This window comes from Lithobates pipiens, unplaced genomic scaffold (genome assembly GCF_037356315.1).
Source record: "Lithobates pipiens isolate NorthernLeopardFrog02 unplaced genomic scaffold, aLitPip1_a1.2 Scaffold_3, whole genome shotgun sequence".
Classification (NCBI taxonomy): domain Eukaryota; kingdom Metazoa; phylum Chordata; class Amphibia; order Anura; family Ranidae; genus Lithobates; species Lithobates pipiens.
In genome coordinates this window covers 216944404-216965987 of record NW_027507790.1, presented here as the reverse complement: position 1 = coordinate 216965987, position 21584 = coordinate 216944404, and the positions used below count along the sequence as shown (strand labels likewise).

General features: G+C 49.9%; 1 protein-coding gene across 2 annotated transcripts in view; it reads right to left on the bottom strand.

Annotated features, from left to right (window-relative positions):
- PAIP1 (poly(A) binding protein interacting protein 1) overlaps positions 1–20749 on the bottom strand; it is a 50661-nt gene extending 29912 nt beyond the window's left edge. Inside the window, exons 1-2 of one of the 2 annotated variants that reach the window (XM_077462776.1) lie at positions 20408–20749; positions 5015–5166 (exon numbers count right to left, since the gene is read on the bottom strand). In XM_077462776.1, the coding sequence (XP_077318902.1) occupies positions 5015–5166; positions 20408–20642 (387 nt within the window). In that variant the 5' untranslated portion in view covers positions 20643–20749. The remainder of the gene's footprint in view (positions 1–5014; positions 5167–20407) is intronic. The other variant, XM_077462777.1, reaches the window with a different exon arrangement.
- Positions 20750–21584: the final 835 nt, after the last annotated feature.

The following is a 21584-nucleotide window of genomic DNA, read 5'->3' as shown; positions in this document are numbered from 1 at the left end:
AAGAATATGGCACAACTGAAAACCTGCCAAGATTCGGCTGCACGCCAAAAAACTAACCGGGCAAGAAGGGCATTAATCAGAGAGGCAGCAGAGAGACCTAAGGAGGAGAGTGGAGTATCTGTACATAGGAGGACAATAAGCCGTACGCTCCATAGAGTTGGGCTTTATGGCAGAGTGGCCAGAAGAAAGCCATTACTTTCAGCAAAAAACAAAATGCCACGTTTTGAGTTTGTGAAAAGGCATGTGGGAGACTCCCAAAATGTATGGAGAAAAGTGCTCTGGTCCGATGAGACTAAAAATAAGCCTATGATATTTTAAATCATATGTGAATCCAACATAGTCATACAAAGGAAGGACTTGGTTCCTGTGCTGATTTGTGGGATGTGAAGAACATGTATCTGCTCCTTTATTCAGCAGGCACTGGTTCAACTAATGGTTGTAGAAGATTTTAATAGCAAAGTTATTCATTATTTAAAGAGGAGCTGCACCTTTAAAAAAAATATTAAAAGCCAGCAGCTACAAATATTGCAGCTGCTGACTTTTAATAAATTGACACTTACCTGTCCCAGGGTCCAGCGATGTCGGCGGCAGATGATGAGCAATCGCTCGTCTCTCCGCTGCCCCCGCCGCCATCCTCCGTCAGGGAATCAGGAAGTGAAGCATTACGGCTTCACTGCCCGGTTCCCTACTGCGCACGTGCGAGTTGCGCTGCGTGTCTCCGCTGGTCCCCGCTGTGTCCTGGGAACTGTGTGTTTCCCAGAACACAACGGGGGGGTTCGCGGGGCATCTGCGGCTAGCTTGTCCCAGAAGTGGGTGCAGATACCTGGATTATCCAGGTATCTGCACCCCCCACTCCCCCCCAATTGTGGCACGGGGGGGGGGCGATCAGATGAGCGGAACTTTCACTTCAGGGTGGAGGTCCGCTTTAAAAGCAAAATGGCAGCCAACAAGCGATCATGGTAGCAAAAACATTTGTAGCCATTAGGCTTATTGTACTAACCACTACAACAGGCAAGAAAAATGGAATTCTCTTTTGTGTGATTTAGGGCTGCAACTAACGATTATTTTCATAATCGATTCGGTGGCCGATTATTGTTTCGATGAACAACCTTAAAAAAGTGTGTTGTATAATTTAGTTAATATGTAAAGTTTAAATAAAGGCAATTTATTCTTATATATCTCTATATGCAGTGGTAAATATAACCAACTGTATGGTTAGGGAGTAAAATATTTAACCCCCTCTGAGAATAACAGACAGAAGAGATATACTGTATATACTGTTAGAGGTTGAATCTAGTAGATATCAGACTCAGATCAAATTTTTTTATTTAAAATAAATAATAAAATAAGTTAAGACTGTTTTGCAGATTTTCAAACAGAACTGTAACATATTACATGCTGGCCACACAAAAGCAATGTTTTTCTTCAAAAAAAAATAAATAAATTTTAATTTCAAGAACGTTTGTTCAATTTTTTAATTGTTAGTGGGGTCAAATTGATGTTTGTCTTCAACCACAGTGATGGGAAAATTTAGAAATAGAAAACTTCTTGTCAAAGGAATTTTCAGACAAATTTCAAAACAACATTCTTTCATTCATTTTTTTTTCCATATTCTCATCTGAAAATTGATCTGCGTGGCCAGCATAAGGCTCGGTACACACCTATGCAGTTTGCATGTGATCTGTGCGTTTAGAATTTTTTAAGCACGTGATTTTGCTGCGATTTGCATTTTTGTTATGCCTTTTTTTTGGCCAATTTGTTGTTGGGCAGATAAACAAAAAACAAAAAAAAAAAAAAACACACAATTGCTGAAAAAAAAAACGCATAACATGCTTTACTGCAGCTTCCCCGTTAAAAGTATATTGAAACAAAAAAAACACCGTTTTGCGTTGAAAAAAAGTCCCTGACCCCTTCCAAATACGCAGCAGCTGAAAAAAGAATAGATGTGAACGTTAAATGAACTGTAGTGCGTTTCTGCAATAAGCACCAAAAAAAAAAAAAAACGCATAGCTTTGAACAAGGCCTAAGACATTTAGTAACATAATGGGGTTAAAAAAATAAATAAATAGCCCTTTATAGTACAAAAAGAGAAAATATTCACTACTGTAAGGGGTTCATTTTTTTTACTGTGCAACAATGAACGTAATATTTACAGTAGCGATTATTTGCACTTTTTGTACTCTAATAGGGCTAATTTTAACCCCATTAGGTTACTGGCTGATTAATCAATTATGAAAATAGTAATCGATTAATTTCATAATCGATTTGTTGTTTTGGCCCTAATGTGTTTGTTGGCATGCCGAGTCAAAAACTGGATTACGTGTCTTGAGAATTGCAATAGTGAGATATTGTCAGAGTGCCAACTTGTGCCCAACTGCTACAGTCTTCACAATGCCAAATGAAACTGTTCAGATCCATTAGTGTAGAAAAAAAAATTAAGCAACTCCATTGTTCTGTAGAAAGGGAGAAAATACAAGCCAAAAACCCTAAGCTTATTCCAAAATATTACACAAAGTTTGCTATTAAAAATATTTTGCCCCCCCAAAAAAGTGACCAGACAGTCCAATTCAGACTCATTCATACCTTAGAGCAGCCTCTCTCAGCCTTTTTACCAATTAGGAGCCCTTGAAACAATTTACCCCTGCTAAAAATAATTATATCTACAGCTCACTGTGCGTTAGCAAGGTCAGTAAGTTTTAAATATAATAAAGGAATAAATAAACTTGCGGTACCTAACATATACAGTGCCCCCTTGCACTGGAAATCATAGGGAAAGTACCATTTATACTGAGGGTCAATAGGATAGGTGCCCTTTACAGAAAGCAAGAACACAGGCTGCCTTTATTTTTATTTATTGTTTAGTCTGTGTTGCTGTTCGAGACATGTCCCATGATTGCCCGTTCCGACAAAAAAAAAAAAAAAAAAAAAAAAAAATGGAGACACTGGCTACAAACAAAAGCATATCTCCTATCCCTTCCCTACTTTGCTCGGAAAAAAAATTTAAATTAAAAAAGTAGGTAAAACAAAGTAAAAAATGATTACGCCTGAAGTTTAACTGTAAAAAAACTTGACCAAACTAGAGTAAGATGAGCAGTTCAGGACAACACATAGGCAGGTTGTAAAGCATTTGGCCAACTGAGAGACAAACTGCTGCTGGAGGTGTCTCCTACTGATCTAAGAGGGCGATTCAATGCATTAAAGCACAAGAAGAATTTAATCTAGACTCTTGGTTAGGTTTGTCCTCAAAGAAATATTAGCAGGCACAAAAAAAATAAAAAAATAAGTCAAACCGTGAGATGCTAACAGTGTCCAGGAGACACCACAACTTGGCTAAAGACAACTAAAAGACAACTCTATTTAGCGTCTCTGAATTTTATAAAATATACAAATGAACCCCATTTAGGGGGATTCTCACAAAAGTTTTGGACAGGTCTCCATCCTCATCTCATGTTCTAGACATGCGTCATTCCTTTGATGCTCACATTTGTAGGAGGAGAGAGACATTGGCCAGCATTATTATAGTCAAGAATAAAGAAAAAGCTCAGATGCTGACAAATCACCTACAAAATCCACAACACTTCCAGTAGTGTTGATCTCCTAGGCAGGGCCGGCCATACCCATACCATGAGTCCCAGTGGGTCCCAATGGTCAAAGGCAGCTGTTTGAGAGGGGCGACAAATTGATGCCCACATTTTTCCCCCAGAGGGGGAGGGAAAATGGCTATTTGGGCCCAATTTGGACAATTTTCACTTAGGGGTGTACTCCCTTTTTTGAAACCGGTTTAGACATTAAAGTGGTTGTAAACCCTTACAAACCACTTTGACCTACAGGTAAGCCTAGATTAAGGCTTACCTGTAGGTCCAAGAAATATCTTCTAAACCTACACGGTTTAGGAGATATTTGGTGAAAGACAGGCACCGCTGTCTACGGCGCATGCGGCGCGCCACTGTCAACGGCGATATGCCACGAGTGGCAGCTCCCATGCGCATGTGCGGGAGTGGCGTCATTGCGGCTTCGCCAAATGACAGAGGCGGAGCAGTGAGACCCACCGAGGAGATGGATGCTTCGGACTACAGGGGACAGCGGTGACTTCGCTGGCTCCTGTGTCAGGTAAGTGACACATAATGGACTACTATGCGATGCATAGTAGTCCATTATGCTTTACCTTTGCAGGGAATCAAAGAGGAAGTAAACCCATCAGGGTTTACTTCCTCTTTAATGGCTGTGTGTTGAGTTATTTTGAGGGGACAGCACCTTTACACTGTTATACAAGCTGTACACTCTAATTTCTTAAGTGTTGTCACATGAAAAGATATAATAAAATATTTACAAAAACATGAGGGGTGTACTCACTTTTGTGACATACTTTAGTATAAGATCAGCTTAAAGCTGAACACCGGGAATTATGTGTATCGCATACTTATGCCCAGCTTGGCACAATGTAAGTATGCAAAACTCATCCCTGATGGAAGTCAGCACTATTATAGCAATAGTCGTGATTTTCAGGGTCCTGCTCAGTTTCTATTCAAGAGATTGCCCCACTGCACTGACCACAGGGGGTCACTGCTGACATTTATAAAATGCCTTCTATTTTTTTTAGATTATGAATAGAAGGTGTTCTCTGATTGGATGAGGTGGGGATTGTAATGTTCCCGTCTCTCATCTTCACCTAGTCCAGAGAAGTCCTATTCATTAAAACACAAAAAAACAAAAACAAGCCGTTCTGTGAATGACAGCAGTGCCTAGCAAGTGAGCCCCTATAGTCATTATGCAGTTGGGAAGCCACTCACATAGAACCTGAACAAAACCCACAAGATCGTGACTATCACTGTAGTAGCACCGACTACTACAGTCATTTCCAGCTTCCCCAGCAGCCCATTGGGTTTGAGATATATATACTTGCATAGTGCCAAGCTGGACCAATGTAAGCATGTAATACCAATAATTCTTTGAGTTAATCCATAAAGGGGAAACATTGCTAATCAGAAAGTCTAAAATCAAGTGTCATACTCACATTGCACTCTACAGAGTATCCAGCAGGGTAAAACTCTGCAGCATTCACAGACAGGTTGGAGAAAACTGGCCCTGATTCCGGAGGCCGGGTTTTGGATACTGCCATTGGGTTTACTTGGGAAAGTAGAGAAGTCTTTTTCTGACTTATTTGATCTATAGGAAAAAAAAAATACATGCAATGTCACTGAAGAATCGAATTTGGTAAGCCGAATATTCTTAGTCTCTCTTATTTTAGTATGTGTTGCTGCTTAGTACCTTTCTTATATTCTGAAACTGCACCTTAATGAGATATTCGTGACATCACTTGTGCATGCGCAGTGAACTCTGAGTGCCAGGCACACTGCCTGGACGGTGATTTCAGAGAGCACTGTGCCACTGCAGTGACTTCTGTGCTTATGCACGAGAGTGATGTCATCGCGGCCCGGCCAATAAAGCAGCTGTAGACCACGAACTTAGAAGGAGAAACCATGCGAAAATAGAAGTGGCTCAGTGGTGGATGGCTTTATTTCACAGGCTAGTCTGTCATAATTTGCTAACATGCATATGAGCACTTTATGCCATCAAACCAGCCTCGGGCTGAAGAAAAAAAAAAGGAAACAGAGATTAATACCACTTTAAAACCAGAAAAAGGTAATTGCGCAATTACTACAATAGCATATCACTTCCCATCAGCCCAAAAGGGAAGAAGTCAGGAAGGCTCTGCTCTTTCCCTTTGGAAAATGAAAAACTACATTTATGAATAGTTCATAGAGAAAATAAAAGAAGTGTAGTTTACAAAAAGGTGAGTAAAAAATAGAGGATTTCTAGGTGACCAATATTTTCACCAACTTACTGTAGTGTGCACCCCTGATGGGGCCCCAGATGTGAAAAAACATGTTGGGTTGCGGTTGTCACACTTTGGGACAGTAGCAGAACTACCAGGGTTGCAAAAGTTTCACTTGCGACAAAGCCCTAGTGTTATGCCACTATGGGCGTGGGCCCGGGTGACATCTCCTCCTGTACCTCCAGCTGGCAGATAACTATGCAGTGGAGGGCTCTGTGATGTCCGCGACTCAGTAGGATGTCCCTCCAGCTAGCAGTTCACTTCCAAAGTCTATATAGTGGAAAGAGGAGGGGCCTGCCGACTCTGCCCCTAGCTCCGCCCCCCGATGGTTGCTGCTTCTTGGCCCTAGGCTTCTCCTGTAAGATAAGCCTGGCACCTGAGCATAGTGTCCTACTGTAACAATGCCCCCATTTATCACCCCCCCCCCAATTCACATTGTTTCCCATCACACTGCCCCCTTCTGTCACACTAACCCCCGTCATACAGTCCCCCCTTGTCAAAATATTCCCCAATCATAATGCCCCCCTCCTGTCACACTGCACTCCCTCATACTGCCCCCCCCCCCCAAACACACTCCACCCTCCTGTAACACTTCTCAGATAATTACCCTGTCACACTGCCACCCCCCCCCCCCTTCACACTGGCCCCCTCCTGTCAAAATACCCTCATCATACTGCCCCCCTCCTGTCACACTTCCCCCATTATACTGCTACCCTGTTACATTGCCCCCTTCTGTCACACTGCCCCCATCACACCACCACTCCTGTCATACTGTCCCCTCCTGTCACATTGCCCTACTACCCCATTTTTGTTACACTTCTCCACCCCCCCCCCAACTTTCACAGTGCCCCCCTCCTCCGGTCCCTTCTTTTTTTTTTTTTTAATGGACACAGTGAGTGATTGGTACCATTCATAACTGTTTACAATGCTTCAGTTTGTGAATGAATAGGAAGCTCTGTACAGAGCTATCCATGTCCATTCATTCCGTGCACCTGAGGATGCAGGGATGGAGATTGAGGGCCCTGGAAAAAGCCTCTGCCAGGGTCGGGGGGCCTTCATGGTTTCTTGCACCAAGGCCCTGAAGGTTTTAGTTACTGTATGCCTCTGCTTTGATAGATTTCTGAATAATGAAAATTCAGAAAGTACAAGGCATAGGAGGATTTTTAGCCCCTCTCTAGTTTATTCCTTCTGTATTCTCTCACTGGACAATGTAGTGAGTAGAGAAAGTATGAATTGAAAGAGAACATGAAGTATAGCAACACCAAAACATGGGGGTGGGATATAAAAGATTTTTATCAACCCCTTTGCGACACCACCTCCCATCCCTTTAAGAGCTTCTAGATGCCGGGTGGTGGAGGCCGGTGTCCAGTCAAATAGTGCCCCCGTCGGATAGTGCCCGCTGTGTACTGTGCATGCACAGTACACGACAAGCAGATTCCAAAAATATCCGAAGATGAACAGCGCCTGTGCCGTGAGTCCAGGTTCAAGCCCCACCATTCAAGTGGACATAGAGTTAGAATATAAAAGAGCTGAGCGAAGCAAGGCTGGGCCTGAAGCGTGGCGAGCGAAGCGAGCCTGCAAGGGGCCCTCTAACTATGTGCAGCCCTATGTCTACTTGGATGGTGGGGCTTGCACATGGACTCACGGCACAGACGCCGGTCATCTTCGGAGATTTTCCGAATCTCCTTGTGCTCCATACTGCACAATCACTGCGCAGTACTGGGCGGACAGTGTTTGATAGGCGGACGTTTTTGGACAGAACACTGGCATTCAGGTCATGTGACCGCTGGGATTGGGTGTCACAGTGGTCAAATAATCGGAAAGCTCCCGATCACAAGTACGCATCCGGAGCTTTCTGGACCCTGCAGGTGACTGTGCTGGAAGGGCGCTCGCTCTCACCACACAAAAGTGTTTACATAGGGCTGGATATATGTAGCCTCTCTGTGTTAAAGCCCACCTGCTGAGAGGACGAATATTTGCGCCACATCGGCAGGAAGAGGTTCAAGTAGAACTATAGGCAAAACTTTTTTTTTATTTTGAATGTAAGGGAGGGTTATAACCCGTCAGATTTGGTATTATTTACCATGTCCCATTGGGGAAATTTATCTTTGCTTCCTGTCCCATAGCCAAAACAGGAAGCGAGCGGAAATCCCTGCAAATTAAAACAGAGTTCCCCCCATTTCTGTGTTTATTAAAAGTCAGCAGCTACAAAAGGTTTAGCTGCTGACTTTTAATAAACACACACTCACCTGTCCCACAGTCCAGCGATACGGTCGCCCAAACCCTCGCTTCTCTCTGTGGCGCCGGCATTGCAAGTGTGGGTGGCACCCAGCTGTGACAGCTTGTGTCTACACTACCGGGTGCGCACTGCACATGTGCGAGTCACGCTGTTTGTTCTGAATGGCCGGGAAATCTTCTGGGACCTGTGAAGTGTCCCAGAAGATTGCAGGGAGGGAGAGGAGAACTTTCGCTCGGTGCCAAGAGCAGAAGTGGCAGTAGGGTACCTGTCAAAATTAGGTACCCGCTCCCCCCCCCCCCCCCCCCAAAAAAAAATTGACATGCCAAATGGCATGTCAGGGGGATCAGGAATCATTAAGTTGGAAGTTCCACTTTTGGGTTGAACTCCATTTTAAAGCGGAGTAAACCCGCTGACATTTTTTTTTTTGCCCCAGACCTGTAATGCAAAAGGCATAATGAGCTAGTATGCACCGCATACTAGCTCATTATGAAATACTTACCTTAGAATGAGACCCTGACATCTCACTCGATCCATGCCGAGGGAGCAGACTTGTTCCCTCGGCGTGTCTTCCAGGTATCGTGGTTCTGGCGCTGAGTGGCTGGAGCCGCGATATCGTCACTCCCGCGCATGCGATTTCTTTCCGGCAGGGTCCGGCGTCTGCCGGGCCTTCAGCCGAGAATCCCCTGTGGGCATGGGCCGCTTGCGAGGGGATTGCGATGGGAATATCTCCTAAACCATACAGATTTAGGAGATTTTTTTTTTTTATCTACAGGTAAGCCTTATTATAGGCTTACCTGTAGGTAAAAGTAAAAAAAAAAAAAAAAAAAAAAGACTGTACAACCGCTTTAAGGGAAAGCCCCCCCCCCCCAAAGTCACCAGAATTGGTGCCCCATTGGAAGATTTTGCCTCTTAGTTTTCTGGAGACAACCCAAAATTTGGGATTTTATTTTATTTTCTAGAACTGTTAACAAGGCATACAAAGAGGTTGTAAAGTCACTTTGTGAAAATATGTAATCCGTTGTGTTACATGATAATATAGTTGCATAGTTGGTAAGGCTCAAAAAATACACAAGTCAATCAAGTCCAACCTGTGTGTGCTTTTATGTTAATTGAACATTGTATATCCCTGTATGTTGTGGTCGTTTAGATGCCCATCTAATAGTTTTTTGAAAGAATGCCACATCCTTACTGCTCTGACAGTAAAGAACCCTCTACGCAGTTTAAGGTTAAACTGCTTCACTTCTAATGTTAGTGAATGGCTGAATGTTTTTTGTTTTTATTCCCTTGCGTGGAAAAGTTTTATCCCTATTGTGGGGTCACTAGCATGGTATTTATACATCAATATCTTATCTCCTCTCAAGCGTCTCTTCTCCAGAGAGAATAAATTCAATGCTTGCAGTCTTTTCCTCATAGCGAAGATCCTCCAGTCCCTTTATTAGTGTTGCCCTTCTCTGGACCCTCTTCAGTTCCAGCACATCCCTCCTAAAGACTGGTAAATACAACATCCAGTGTGTGTTTTTGTGTAAAATGATTGTGATAAATACCTTAATTTACAGCGTTGTGTAAGGGGCCAAGATTCCCCACTTATAGCAGCTGGGAGAGAGAAGGAGAGCTCTGGTGGGTCACGTGAGCACCCAGCGCCGCTGTAAATAAGGTATTTATCGCAATCATTTTACAAAAAACACACACTGGATGTTATATTATCACGTAAGGCAGCGGATTACAGAATTTCTCAATAGTCATTTTATACAGCCCTGAGCTGACAGGCAGGGAGGGAGGGGGAGAGAGACCACCAGTGGCTGACAGAGGCACGTAAACTGACCATGGTAATCAGGGCTCAGCAGCCATGATTACTATGGTCAGCACAGATGGGAACACAGGAACTGGCAGGATCAACCACGTTTTTTTAGAATATAAAAAGGTAAATGGCACAGCACAAGCACTGTGCTGTATAACATGCTTTAAAGGATCAGGATAAAAAAAATTATAATTAAGGGTTACAACCACTTTAAGTAGCAGAGAATTACAACAATAGACTGATTAGAAAATGGTTTCCACTGTGCTCATTTATGCAATATTATACAACCATACAATGAAATTCTACATACACAGGTGGTACTATGCAAATGGGGGATTTGGAGGGGCTGGTGTGAAGAAAGGGGAGGAAATATAGAGAGGAAGTGAGGGGAGGCAATTCTACTGAAGTTTTATTACTCGGACTGTCAACTAAAATCAGTGATCAAGAACATGTAATCTGTCCAACTTTATTTGCTCATCAGCTCTCCTTTTTTTGTTAGTGTATTTTATGTTTAGCCCAAGACAATTCCTCTTCTTCCAATGTGGCCCAGGAAGGACAAAAGTTTGGACACCCCTGCTGTAAGGGAAGCTGCATCTGGGAAATAATGGCAGTACGGACCTGTGACCAAAACGTCTGGATTAGCAGGAAATATAAAGTTGTAGTAGAGCTTTAGGCACCCCCCATTTTGGATAGAGTAAGGGAGGGTTATAACCCCTGTCAGTTTATTTTTTTGCAATGTGTGTCGAACAGAGGAGATTTCCCCTCACTTCCTGACCCATAGCCAAAACAGGAAATAAGAGGGCAATCCCTGCAAATTAACCACATGCTGACCGGGCCATAGCTGAAAGACGGCTATAGCGCGGTTGGCTTATTCTGGGTGGACGTCCTCACAGAATCACGCTCCCGCATGCACCCGGAACATCAGTGACCACCTGGTCCAGGGCACCCAGCACATCAGGGTAAATGGCCACTGATAGCTGATCACTTGTAAACAAACTGGTGTGATGTCATGATGCCGGTTCCTCCCTCCCCTCTCTGTACCGATCTGTACAGTGCGAGAGGGGAGAGATTGTTTACAGCACTGTGGGCACTACAGATCCAGCCCACAGTGCTGCACTCTGCCAATACACTGCCATACATTTTAACAGAAACAAAAGAATTTTTTTTTTTTTTTTAACAGAATTTTCAGTCTTTTTTTATTTAAAGCGCAAAAAAAAAAAAAAAAACAGCTGTGATTAAATACTACCAAAAGAAAGCTCTATTTATGTGAAAAAAGGACAAACATTTCCTATCGGTACAGCATTGCATGACTGAGTAATTGTCATTCAAAGTGTGAGAGCAGCAAAAGCTGAAAATTGGTATGGTTAGGAAGGAGGTTTAAGTGCCCAGTGGTGAAGTGGTTAAGGGATTTGCAGAGATTAGTGTCCCCATTCAAAGATGTCTCTATTACTTTTCTGGGCACAACCAAAAATGTGGGATTTTCTTTTACTTTCGATGAGAACTCTAAACAGGACAAAAACGAGGAACACAGACAATAAAAACTGACAACTCTTCTAATCCACCTCCATTATATCCAAAACTAATAAAAAATAAAAAAAAATAATATATAACAATTTGCCCCCTAGTCCGCTAATCCTGATCCCCTGCCATTCCTTTTGACGTCTCATCTTTCAGTGTGAGAAACAGAAGGTGAAGAAGAATTTACATGCTACTATATAGGAGACAAGACATAGGATCAGACTTCTGACTTTATCTAGACGAACTCAACAATCTTTCCTATTTTACAACAGAGCACAAGGCCCCTTTAACACATGCGGACAGTAAGTCCGTATTTCATCCATCCGTTTGCGGATGAAATACGGACATACATGCATCCCTATGGGATAGCGGGTGTCTGCGGATAAACATCCACAGACAGCCGCTATTGTCCACCTCCGCTATGGTCCGATTCTGCAGACGGAGGAAAATCCTATTTTTCTATCCGTCTGCCGAGCGGATTGGATGAACACAGACAGACGGTCCGTGCTCATCCGATCCCCATAGAGGAGAATGGAGAGCGGACAGGGCGGTCCCTGCACAGTGTGCGGAGACCGCCCTGTCCACCGCCGGCTCAGCAGTTACAACGGAGCGATCCCCGCTGAGCGAGCGGATCATTACTGATCCGCAACGTGTGAAAGGGGCCTTAGGCCCCATACACACTATTAGATTTCCTGCAAATTTTTGTCTTTAGAGTAACCAAAACCATGTAGTGCAAGGGCCTGCTTGATTGCATACAAATGGAAACTCTTAAGGTTTGACCTCATATTATATGTTTTTTGGTAAACCTGAAGGCAAAAATCTGCAGAAAATGTAATAGTGTGCATGGGGCTTAATGGGCACCCAAATAAATATTCTTCAGACGCCAAGCATACAACTTTGTGACAAATAACTGCAAGAGATCCAGCTGACTGTCCAACAGCCGGTCACATGACTGACTATTTAAAGCCTGACACCAACTTCTCTCTACATAGAAAAAACCTCAAAGCAATGTGAAAGAACTGTGTGCAATGACAAGGGAAGCCTGCAGTAAAGCAATGGGCTGTGATCGTGCAAGCTTCACTGTTCAGCAATCAAGGCACATGCAGCGAAACAGTTGCAGCACTAGATAGTATGGTCAGGATCCTGGCACAACAGTGATGACTGCAGTGACGTTACACTAGTATTGAGTAAAATTAGAGATGCACCGATATATCAGCTAAAAAATAGGGTTATCAGAGATTTGCTGATAGAAAGGAAAAAAAAAAAAAAAAAAAGGCCGATAATGGCATTCTGTATCCCATTGATTGCAATGCAAAAATGCCAGCCACATTATATTTAAAAAAAAATCTGCCTGTTTCGGTTTCAGTTTTCGGCCAAGTATATCCTGAATTTTCAGTTTCTGCACCAGAATTTTTGGTGCACCACTAGTTAGAATGAATGTACTGTAGTACCAAAGAGGCAGTGGGGTTGATTTACTAGAACTGGAGAGTGCAAAATCTGGTGTTGCATGGTAGCCAATCTGCTTCTAACTTCAGCTTGTTCAATACAGCTTTGACAAAAAAAAAAAACAACTGGAAGCCGATTGGAAGGAAATTTCAATTACCTCCATGCAATCTGTTTTGCCACACGAGTGCATTGATATATGTAAAATGTGTAAAAGAGGTTTTATTAGAGGCGCTCCTACTGCTCTCCATCACTCCTTCAAGCCAAAGCAAGGCTAGGAGGAGCCGAATGAGATGCCAGTTAGAGCTCTTGTGAATGAGGTGAACAGATAGTGCTGGGTGAGACATGGGCAGAGCTGGAAGGGACAGGGGCAGGTCAAGGCAGGATGGAGGCGGGACAAGGATATAAGTGGGTGGGATGAGGCAGAGTTGAGGGACAGGGATGGGTCAAGGCAGGATGGGGGTGGGACGGGGCAGAGCTGGGGGGGGACAGGGGCGGGTCAAGGCAGGATGAGGCGGGACAAGGACATAAGTGGGTGGGATGGGGCAGAGCTGGGAGGGGCGGGTCAAGCCAGGATGGGGGCGGGACAAGGACATAAGTGGGTGGGATGGGGCAGAGCTGAGAGGGACAGGGGCGGGTCAAGCCAGGATGGAGGCGGGACGGGGCAGAGCTGGGAGGGACAGGGGCGGGTCAAGGCAGGATGGAGGCGGGACAAGGACATAAGTGGGTGGGATGGGGCAGAGCTGGGAGGGACAGGGGCGGGTCAAGGACATAAGTGGGTGTAATGGGGCAGAGCTGGGAGGGACAGGGGCGGGTCAAGGCAGGATGGAGGTGGGACAAGGACATAGGTGGGTGGGATGAGGCAGAGTTGTGAGGGACAGGGATGGGTCAAGGCAGGATGGAGGTGGGACGGGGCAGAGCTGGGAGGGACAGGGGCGGGTCAAGGCAGGATGGAGACGGGACAAGGACATAAGTGGGTGGTATGGGGCAGAGCTGGGAGGGACAGGGGCGGGTCAAGGACATAAGTGGGTGTAATGGGGCAGAGCTGGGAGGGACAGGGGCGGGTCAAGGCAGGATGGAGGTGGGACAAGGACATAAGTGGGTGGGATGAGGCAGAGCTGGGAGGGACAGGGGCGGGTCAAGGCAGGATGGAGGTGGGACAAGGACATAAGTGAGTGGGATGGGGCAGAGCTGGGAGGGACAGGGGCGGGTCAAGCCAGGATGGGGGCGGGACAAGGACATAAGTGGGTGGGATGGGGCAGAGCTGAGAGGGACAGGGGCGGGTCAAGCCAGGATGGAGGCGGGACAAGGACATAAGTGGGTGGGATGGGCAGAGCTGTGAGGGATAGAGGTGGGTCAAGGCAGGATGGAGGTGGGACGGGGCAGAGCTGGGAGGGACAGGGGCGGGTCAAGGCAGGATGGAGGCGGGACAAGGACATAAGTGTGTGGGATGGGGCAGAGCTGGGAGGGACAGGGGCGGGTCAAGGACATAAGTGGGTGTAATGGGGCAGAGCTGGGAGGGACAGGGGCGGTCAAGGCAGGATGGAGGTGGGACAAGGACATAGGTGGGTGGGATGAGGCAGAGTTGTGAGGGACAGGGATGGGTCAAGGCAGGATGGAGGTGGGACGGGGCAGAGCTGGGAGGGACAGGGGCGGGTCAAGGCAGGATGGAGACGGGACAAGGACATAAGTGGGTGGTATGGGGCAGAGCTGGGAGGGACAGGGCGGGTCAAGGACATAAGTGGGTGTAATGGGGCAGAGCTGGGAGGGACAGGGGCGGGTCAAGGCAGGATGGAGGTGGGACAAGGACATAAGTGGGTGGGATGAGGCAGAGCTGGGAGGGACAGGGGCGGGTCAAGGCAGGATGGAGGTGGGACAAGGACATAAGTGGGTGGGATGGGGCAGAGCTGGGAGGGACAGGGGCGGGTCAAGCCAGGATGGGGGCGGGACAAGGACATAAGTGGGTGGGATGGGGCAGAGCTGAGAGGGACAGGGGCGGGTCAAGCCAGGATGGAGGCGGGACAAGGACATAAGTGGGTGGGATGGGGCAGAGCTGTGAGGGATAGAGGCGGGTCAAGGCAGGATGGAGGTGGGACGGGGCAGAGCTGGGAGGGACAGGGGCGGGTCAAGGCAGGATGGAGGCGGGACAAGGACATAAGTGGGTGGGATGGGGCAGAGCTGGGAGGGACAGGGGCGGGTCAAGGACATAAGTGGGTGTAATGGGGCAGAGCTGGGAGGGACAGGGGCGGGTCAAGGCAGGATGGAGGTGGGACAAGGACATAGGTGGGTGGGATGAGGCAGAGTTGTGAGGGACAGGGATGGGTCAAGGCAGGATGGAGGTGGGACGGGGCAGAGCTGGGAGGGAGAGGGGCGGGTCAAGGCAGGATGGAGACGGGACAAGGACATAAGTGGGTGGTATGGGGCAGAGCTGGGAGGGACAGGGGCGGGTCAAGGACATAAGTGGGTGTAATGGGGCAGAGCTGGGAGGGACAGGGGCGGGTCAAGGCAGGATGGAGGTGGGACAAGGACATAAGTGGGTGGGATGAGGCAGAGCTGGGAGGGACAGGGGCGGGTCAAGGCAGGATGGAGGTGGGACAAGGACATAAGTGAGTGGGATGGGGCATAGCTGGGAGTGAGTGGGATGGGGCAGAGCTGGGAGGGACAGGGGCGGGTCAAGCCAGGATGGAGGCGGGACAAGGACATAAGTGGGTGGAATGGGGCAGGGCTGCCCAGAACTGCGCTTCAGACACAGGCACTGACAATGCTTCCAGTAAGTACCTGTAAGCAGAAATGTTGGGCTGCACAGGTACACCATTGTTGGGTGAAGATCAGGATTGCTGATTGATTAGAAACAATAGTCTAACCTGGGCAATCAACAATAATCCATAATGTACAAGTTTTAGTTATTGTACATATTATCCAAGGGCAGATATTTGATTGTTTAACTGGAATTCCACTTTAATGGTCGGGTATCTGCTATGATGGGGTCAGCATTAGGGTAATGGAAGGTATTCCAGAAACTGAAGTTCGGGGGTTGGGTCATGTGACAGTAAAGAGAAAAGTGTGATTATGGAGGGCAGTGGGGAAGGTGCACAGATCACAGGAAAAAGAGTTGGGGTCAAACTAAAACACTACGGGGTCCATTTGGGATTGCCTTACTGTGTAGGTCCAATGAATCTGCTGAATGAAATGCACATCATATGTAGGAAGATGGCCCTCCACACAGCACAGTGGTGAGCTTTACATATAGGGATCCAAGCAAGGGAAGTCCTGTCAGTCATGTGACCCGGGCTGTCCAATGACGCAGTGTCCTCTGTAGCACCATGAAGAAAACACTAAAGAAGACCCCCGCAGGCTCCTCGTTGTGAAGCATGGAGTGATATCTGCAATCTATGGAACAAAGTGTCAGATGTCCGTGTGTCACTGAGCCACGTCTACAAGACATTTCCTACGTCTGTCATAATGGGGACACAACAAACCATCATTTCTGATATGCTGGAGACCCCATTTACAATAAGACCAGCCCCCGTCACAGCAAGTCTCAGGCCCTGGCTTGGAGGATGCCGCCATCTTTTTTTATTTTTATTTTAGACAGAGAGATCAGAACACCTGTCAGGATTGTATTGTCTGTGTCCTCATTAGGGAGATCCCCCTCTAGATTATCACTGAAAGTGAGGGGAAGGGTAGTACAGAGGCCAGGAGGGAGGACTGATAGTCAGGAGGGCAGTACTGATAGATGAGTAGGCAGTACTGATATGGTCAGGAGGGTAGTAATGATGGATGAGTAGGCAGTACTGATATAGTCAGGAGGGCAGTAATGATGGATGGATGAATGAATGAAATACTTGTATAGCGCACAATGCAAAACTGAATCGCCTCTAGGCGCTGTGGCGAGCTTTGATCATGAGTAGGCAGTACTGATATAATCAGGAGGGCAGTAATGATGAATGAGTAGGCAGTAATGATGGATGAGTAGGCAGTACTGATAGGAGGGCAGTAATGATGGATGAGTAGGCAGTACTGATGGATGAGTAGGCAGTACTGATAGTCAGGAGGGCAGTAATGATGGAAGGACAGGTAGCAATGATGGTCAGGATGGCATTACTGATGGGTAGAGAGGGCAGTACTGTGGAAGGGTAGTAGTGATAGATTAGGAGGGCAGTAATGGTGGAAAAATAGTAAGCTATGTCAGGAGGCAGCAATGATGGAAGGGTAGGTAACACGGATGATATGGAGGGCCATAGTGATGGGTGAGTAGTAATGATGGTCGGGGGGGCAGTAACAATAGAAGGACTGAGGATATAGAGGTCAGTATTACTGGATAATGCTGGAGGTGTAGCGAGTCAGGGGGCAGCAAGGATGATCGTGGAGGGGGGGGGGGCAGCAAGGATGATCGTGGAGGGGGGGGGGCAGCAAGGATGATCGTGGAGGGGGGGGGGGCAGCAAGGATGATCGTGGAGGGGGGGGGGGCAGCAAGGATGATCGTGGAGGGGGGGGGGGCAGCAAGGATGATCGTGGAGGGGGGGGGCAGCAAGGATGATCGTGGAGGGGGGGGCAGCAAGGATGATCGTGGAGGGGGGGGGGAGCAAGGATGATCGTGGAGGGGGGGGGCAGCAAGGATGATCGTGGAGGGGGGGGCAGCAAGGATGATCGTGGAGGGGGGGGGCAGCAAGGATGATCGTGGAGGGGGGGGCAGCAAGGATGATCGTGGAGGGGGGGGGCAGCAAGGATGATCGTGGAGGGGGGGGGGCAGCAAAGGATGATCGTGGAGGGGGGGGCAGCAAGGATGATCGTGGAGGGGGGGGCAGCAAGGATGATCGTGGAGGGGGGGGGGGCAGCAAGGATGATCGTGGAGGGGGGGGGGGGGCAGCAAGGATGATCGTGGAGGGGGGGGGGGCAGCAAGGATGATCGTGGAGGGGGGGGCAGCAAGGATGATCGTGGAGGGGGGGGGGCAGCAAGGATGATCGTGGAGGGGGGGGCAGCAAGGATGATCGTGGAGGGGGGGGGGCAGCAAGGATGATCGTGGAGGGGGGGCAGCAAGGATGATCGTGGAGGGGGGGGGGCAGCAAGGATGATCGTGGAGGGGGGGCAGCAAGGATGATCGTGGAGGGGGGGGGGGCAGCAAGGATGATCGTGGAGGGGGGGGGGGCAGCAAGGATGATCGTGGAGGGGGGGGGGCAGCAAGGATGATCGTGGAGGGGGGGGCAGCAAGGATGATCGTGGAGGGGGGGGGCAGCAAGGATGATCGTGGAGGGGGGGGCAGCAAGGATGATCGTGGAGGGGGGGGGCAGCAAGGATGATCGTGGAGGGGGGGCAGCAAGGATGATCGTGGAGGGGGGGGCAGCAAGGATGATCGTGGAGGGGGGGGGCAGCAAGGATGATCGTGGAGGGGGGGGGGCAGCAAGGATGATCGTGGAGGGGGGGGCAGCAAGGATGATCGTGGAGGGGGGGGCAGCAAGGATGATCGTGGAGGGGGGGCAGCAAGGATGATCGTGGAGGGGGGGGCAGCAAGGATGATCGTGGAGGGGGGGGCAGCAAGGATGATCGTGGAGGGGGGGGCAGCAAGGATGATCGTGGAGGGGGGGGCAGCAAGGATGATCGTGGAGGGGGGGGGGGGCAGCAAGGATGATCGTGGAGGGGGGGCAGCAAGGATGATCGTGGAGGGGGGGGGCAGCAAGGATGATCGTGGAGGGGGGGGCAGCAAGGATGATCGTGGAGGGGGGGGCAGCAAGGATGATCGTGGAGGGGGGGGCAGCAAGGATGATCGTGGAGGGGGGGGGCAGCAAGGATGATCGTGGAGGGGGGGGCAGCAAGGATGATCGTGGGAGGGGGGGGGGGCAGCAAGGATGATCGTGGGGGGGGCAGCAAGGATGATCGTGGAGGGGGGGGGGGCAGCAAGGATGATCGTGGAGGGGGGGGGGGGCAGCAAGGATGATCGTGGAGGGGGGGGGGGCAGCAAGGATGATCGTGGAGGGGGGGGCAGCAAGGATGATCGTGGAGGGGGGGGCAGCAAGGATGATCGTGGAGGGGGGGGGCAGCAAGGATGATCGTGGAGGGGGGGGCAGCAAGGATGATCGTGGAGGGGGGCAGCAAGGATGATCGTGGAGGGGGGGGGCAGCAAGGATGATCGTGGAGGGGGGGGCAGCAAGGATGATCGTGGAGGGGGGGGGGGCAGCAAGGATGATCGTGGAGGGGGGGGCAGCAAGGATGATCGTGGAGGGGGGGGCAGCAAGGATGATCGTGGAGGGGGGGGCAGCAAGGATGATCGTGGAGGGGGGGGGCAGCAAGGATGATCGTGGGAGGGGGGGGGGCAGCAAGGATGATCGTGGAGGGGGGGGGCGCAAGGATGATCGTGGAGGGGGGGGGCAGCAGCAAGGATGATCGTGGAGGGGGGGGGCAGCAAGGATGATCGTGGAGGGGGGGGGCAGCAAGGATGATCGTGGAGGGGGGGGGCAGCAAGGATGATCGTGGAGGGGGGGGGGCAGCAAGGATGATCGTGGAGGGGGGGGGGCAGCAAGGATGATCGTGGAGGGGGGGGGCAGCAAGGATGATCGTGGAGGGGGGGGGCAGCAAGGATGATCGTGGAGGGGGGGGGGCAGCAAGGATGATCGTGGAGGGGGGGGGGCAGCAAGGATGATCGTGGAGGGGGGGGGGGGGCAGCAAGGATGATCGTGGAGGGGGGGGGGGCAGCAAGGATGATCGTGGAGGGGGGGGGGGCAGCAAGGATGATCGTGGAGGGGGGGGCAGCAAGGATGATCGTGGAGGGGGGGGGGGCAGCAAGGATGATCGTGGAGGGGGGGGGGCAGCAAGGATGATCGTGGAGGGGGGGGGGCAGCAAGGATGATCGTGGAGGGGGGGGGGCAGCAAGGATGATCGTGGAGGGGGGGGGCAGCAAGGATGATCGTGGAGGGGGGGGGGAGCAAGGATGATCGTGGAGGGGGGGGCAGCAAGGATGATCGTGGAGGGGGGGGGCAGCAAGGATGATCGTGGAGGGGGGGGCAGCAAGGATGATCGTGGAGGGGGGGGCAGCAAGGATGATCGTGGAGGGGGGGGGGCAGCAAGGATGATCGTGGAGGGGGGGGGCAGCAAGGATGATCGTGGAGGGGGGGGGCAGCAAGGATGATCGTGGAGGGGGGGGGCAGCAAGGATGATCGTGGAGGGGGGGGCAGCAAGGATGATCGTGGAGGGGGGGGGCAGCAAGGATGATCGTGGAGGGGGGGGGCAGCAAGGATGATCGTGGAGGGGGGGGGGCAGCAAGGATGATCGTGGAGGGGGGGGGCAGCAAGGATGATCGTGGAGGGGGGGGCAGCAAGGATAATCGTGGAGGGGGGGCAGCAAGGATAATCGTGGAGGGGGGGCAGCAAGGATGATCGTGGAGGGGGGGGCAGCAAGGATGATCGTGGAGGGGGGGCAGAATTGATGGAAGGGCAGTAATTATGATGGGGGGAAGAAACAATAGAAGAACCGGGCGCTTGTCAGTGAGCAGTGCGTGTCGGTGGTCTCGGTGATTGGGGGGTGGGGATGAGTCGGTGGTCCCGGTGATTGGGGGGGGGGGGGGTGGTCCTCGGGTACCTGCAGTGATGCGAGGCGGACTGGTGAGAGGTGGTCTCAGGGGTTCCTGTTGCTGGGCTCCCCCCGGTCGGCCCTGTGTGTTGGCTCTGTTGCCGTCCTCGGTGTTGGACTGCTGGTGATTTCGAAATCCGGGCACTGAGGCCGCCTGCTCCGACCCCCGACCTCTCCCAAACCCCGGTCCGCCGCGGCCTCTACTCCTACCAGCCCCCGGGGCACGATCAAACCCCTCAGACATAGCTTGAGCGAACAGCCCGGTCCCGGAACTCGCTACCCCCCGGGCCCGATCACAACACCCGCTCCGCCCCCTAGCCTGTCACTTCATACAACAACACCAACACAAACCCAACGGGGCAACAGCGCCACCTCCGGCTTGGAGGATCCGCCATATAAATTCATAATCATTGGTGCCAAGCCACAGCGCCTCCTTAGGCCCGGAGGATCCGCCATATGCCTTCTTATAGACTTCGGATGAACCACAGCGCCACCTTATGACGTTCTGAGACAAAAAAAAACTTACTGCCATGCAATAGGTTTCCTAATCAGACAGAACAAAAAGCCAGCAGCGGACATCTTCTTACACCCGGGCAAGAAGGCAGAAGGTGGTGGCGGCCATCTTTGTACACCCCGCACTGCCTAGTGGCAAACTGATTATATACTGAAATAATTACGGTGAAATTGTCTATTTCAGTAAATAAGGTGAGTTAACTGCTAAAATAAGTGTGAATTTGAAGACTTGTGTAAGATAATGTCCTCTGCCTCTTTCGTGTTCTGTCACATTAGGAAACGTATTGCAATGCATAGCGGCCATGTTGGAGCGCAATAAGCAACTTTGTTCGCAACGTCACTTCCGTCGCATTTTCTGATGGGTAGCAGTATTCTGATAGAACACCGCCATATTGCTTTATTAAAGAGGTGTTCCCAGTTTAAAAAATAAAAGTCAGCAACTACAAACACTGCAGCCGCTGACTTTTAATAATTGGACACTTACCTGTCCCAGGGTCCAGCGATGTGGGGGATTGAAGCCCCGCTCGTCTACCCCTCTGCTCGCTGGCGTTATAACTGTGGGCACCCCGCTGTGGCTTCACAGCCGGGCACCCACTGCACATGCACGAGCGGTGCCGCGCCGTGATTGGCCACGCAATCATCTGGGACCTGTCACGTGCCCCAGATGACTGAC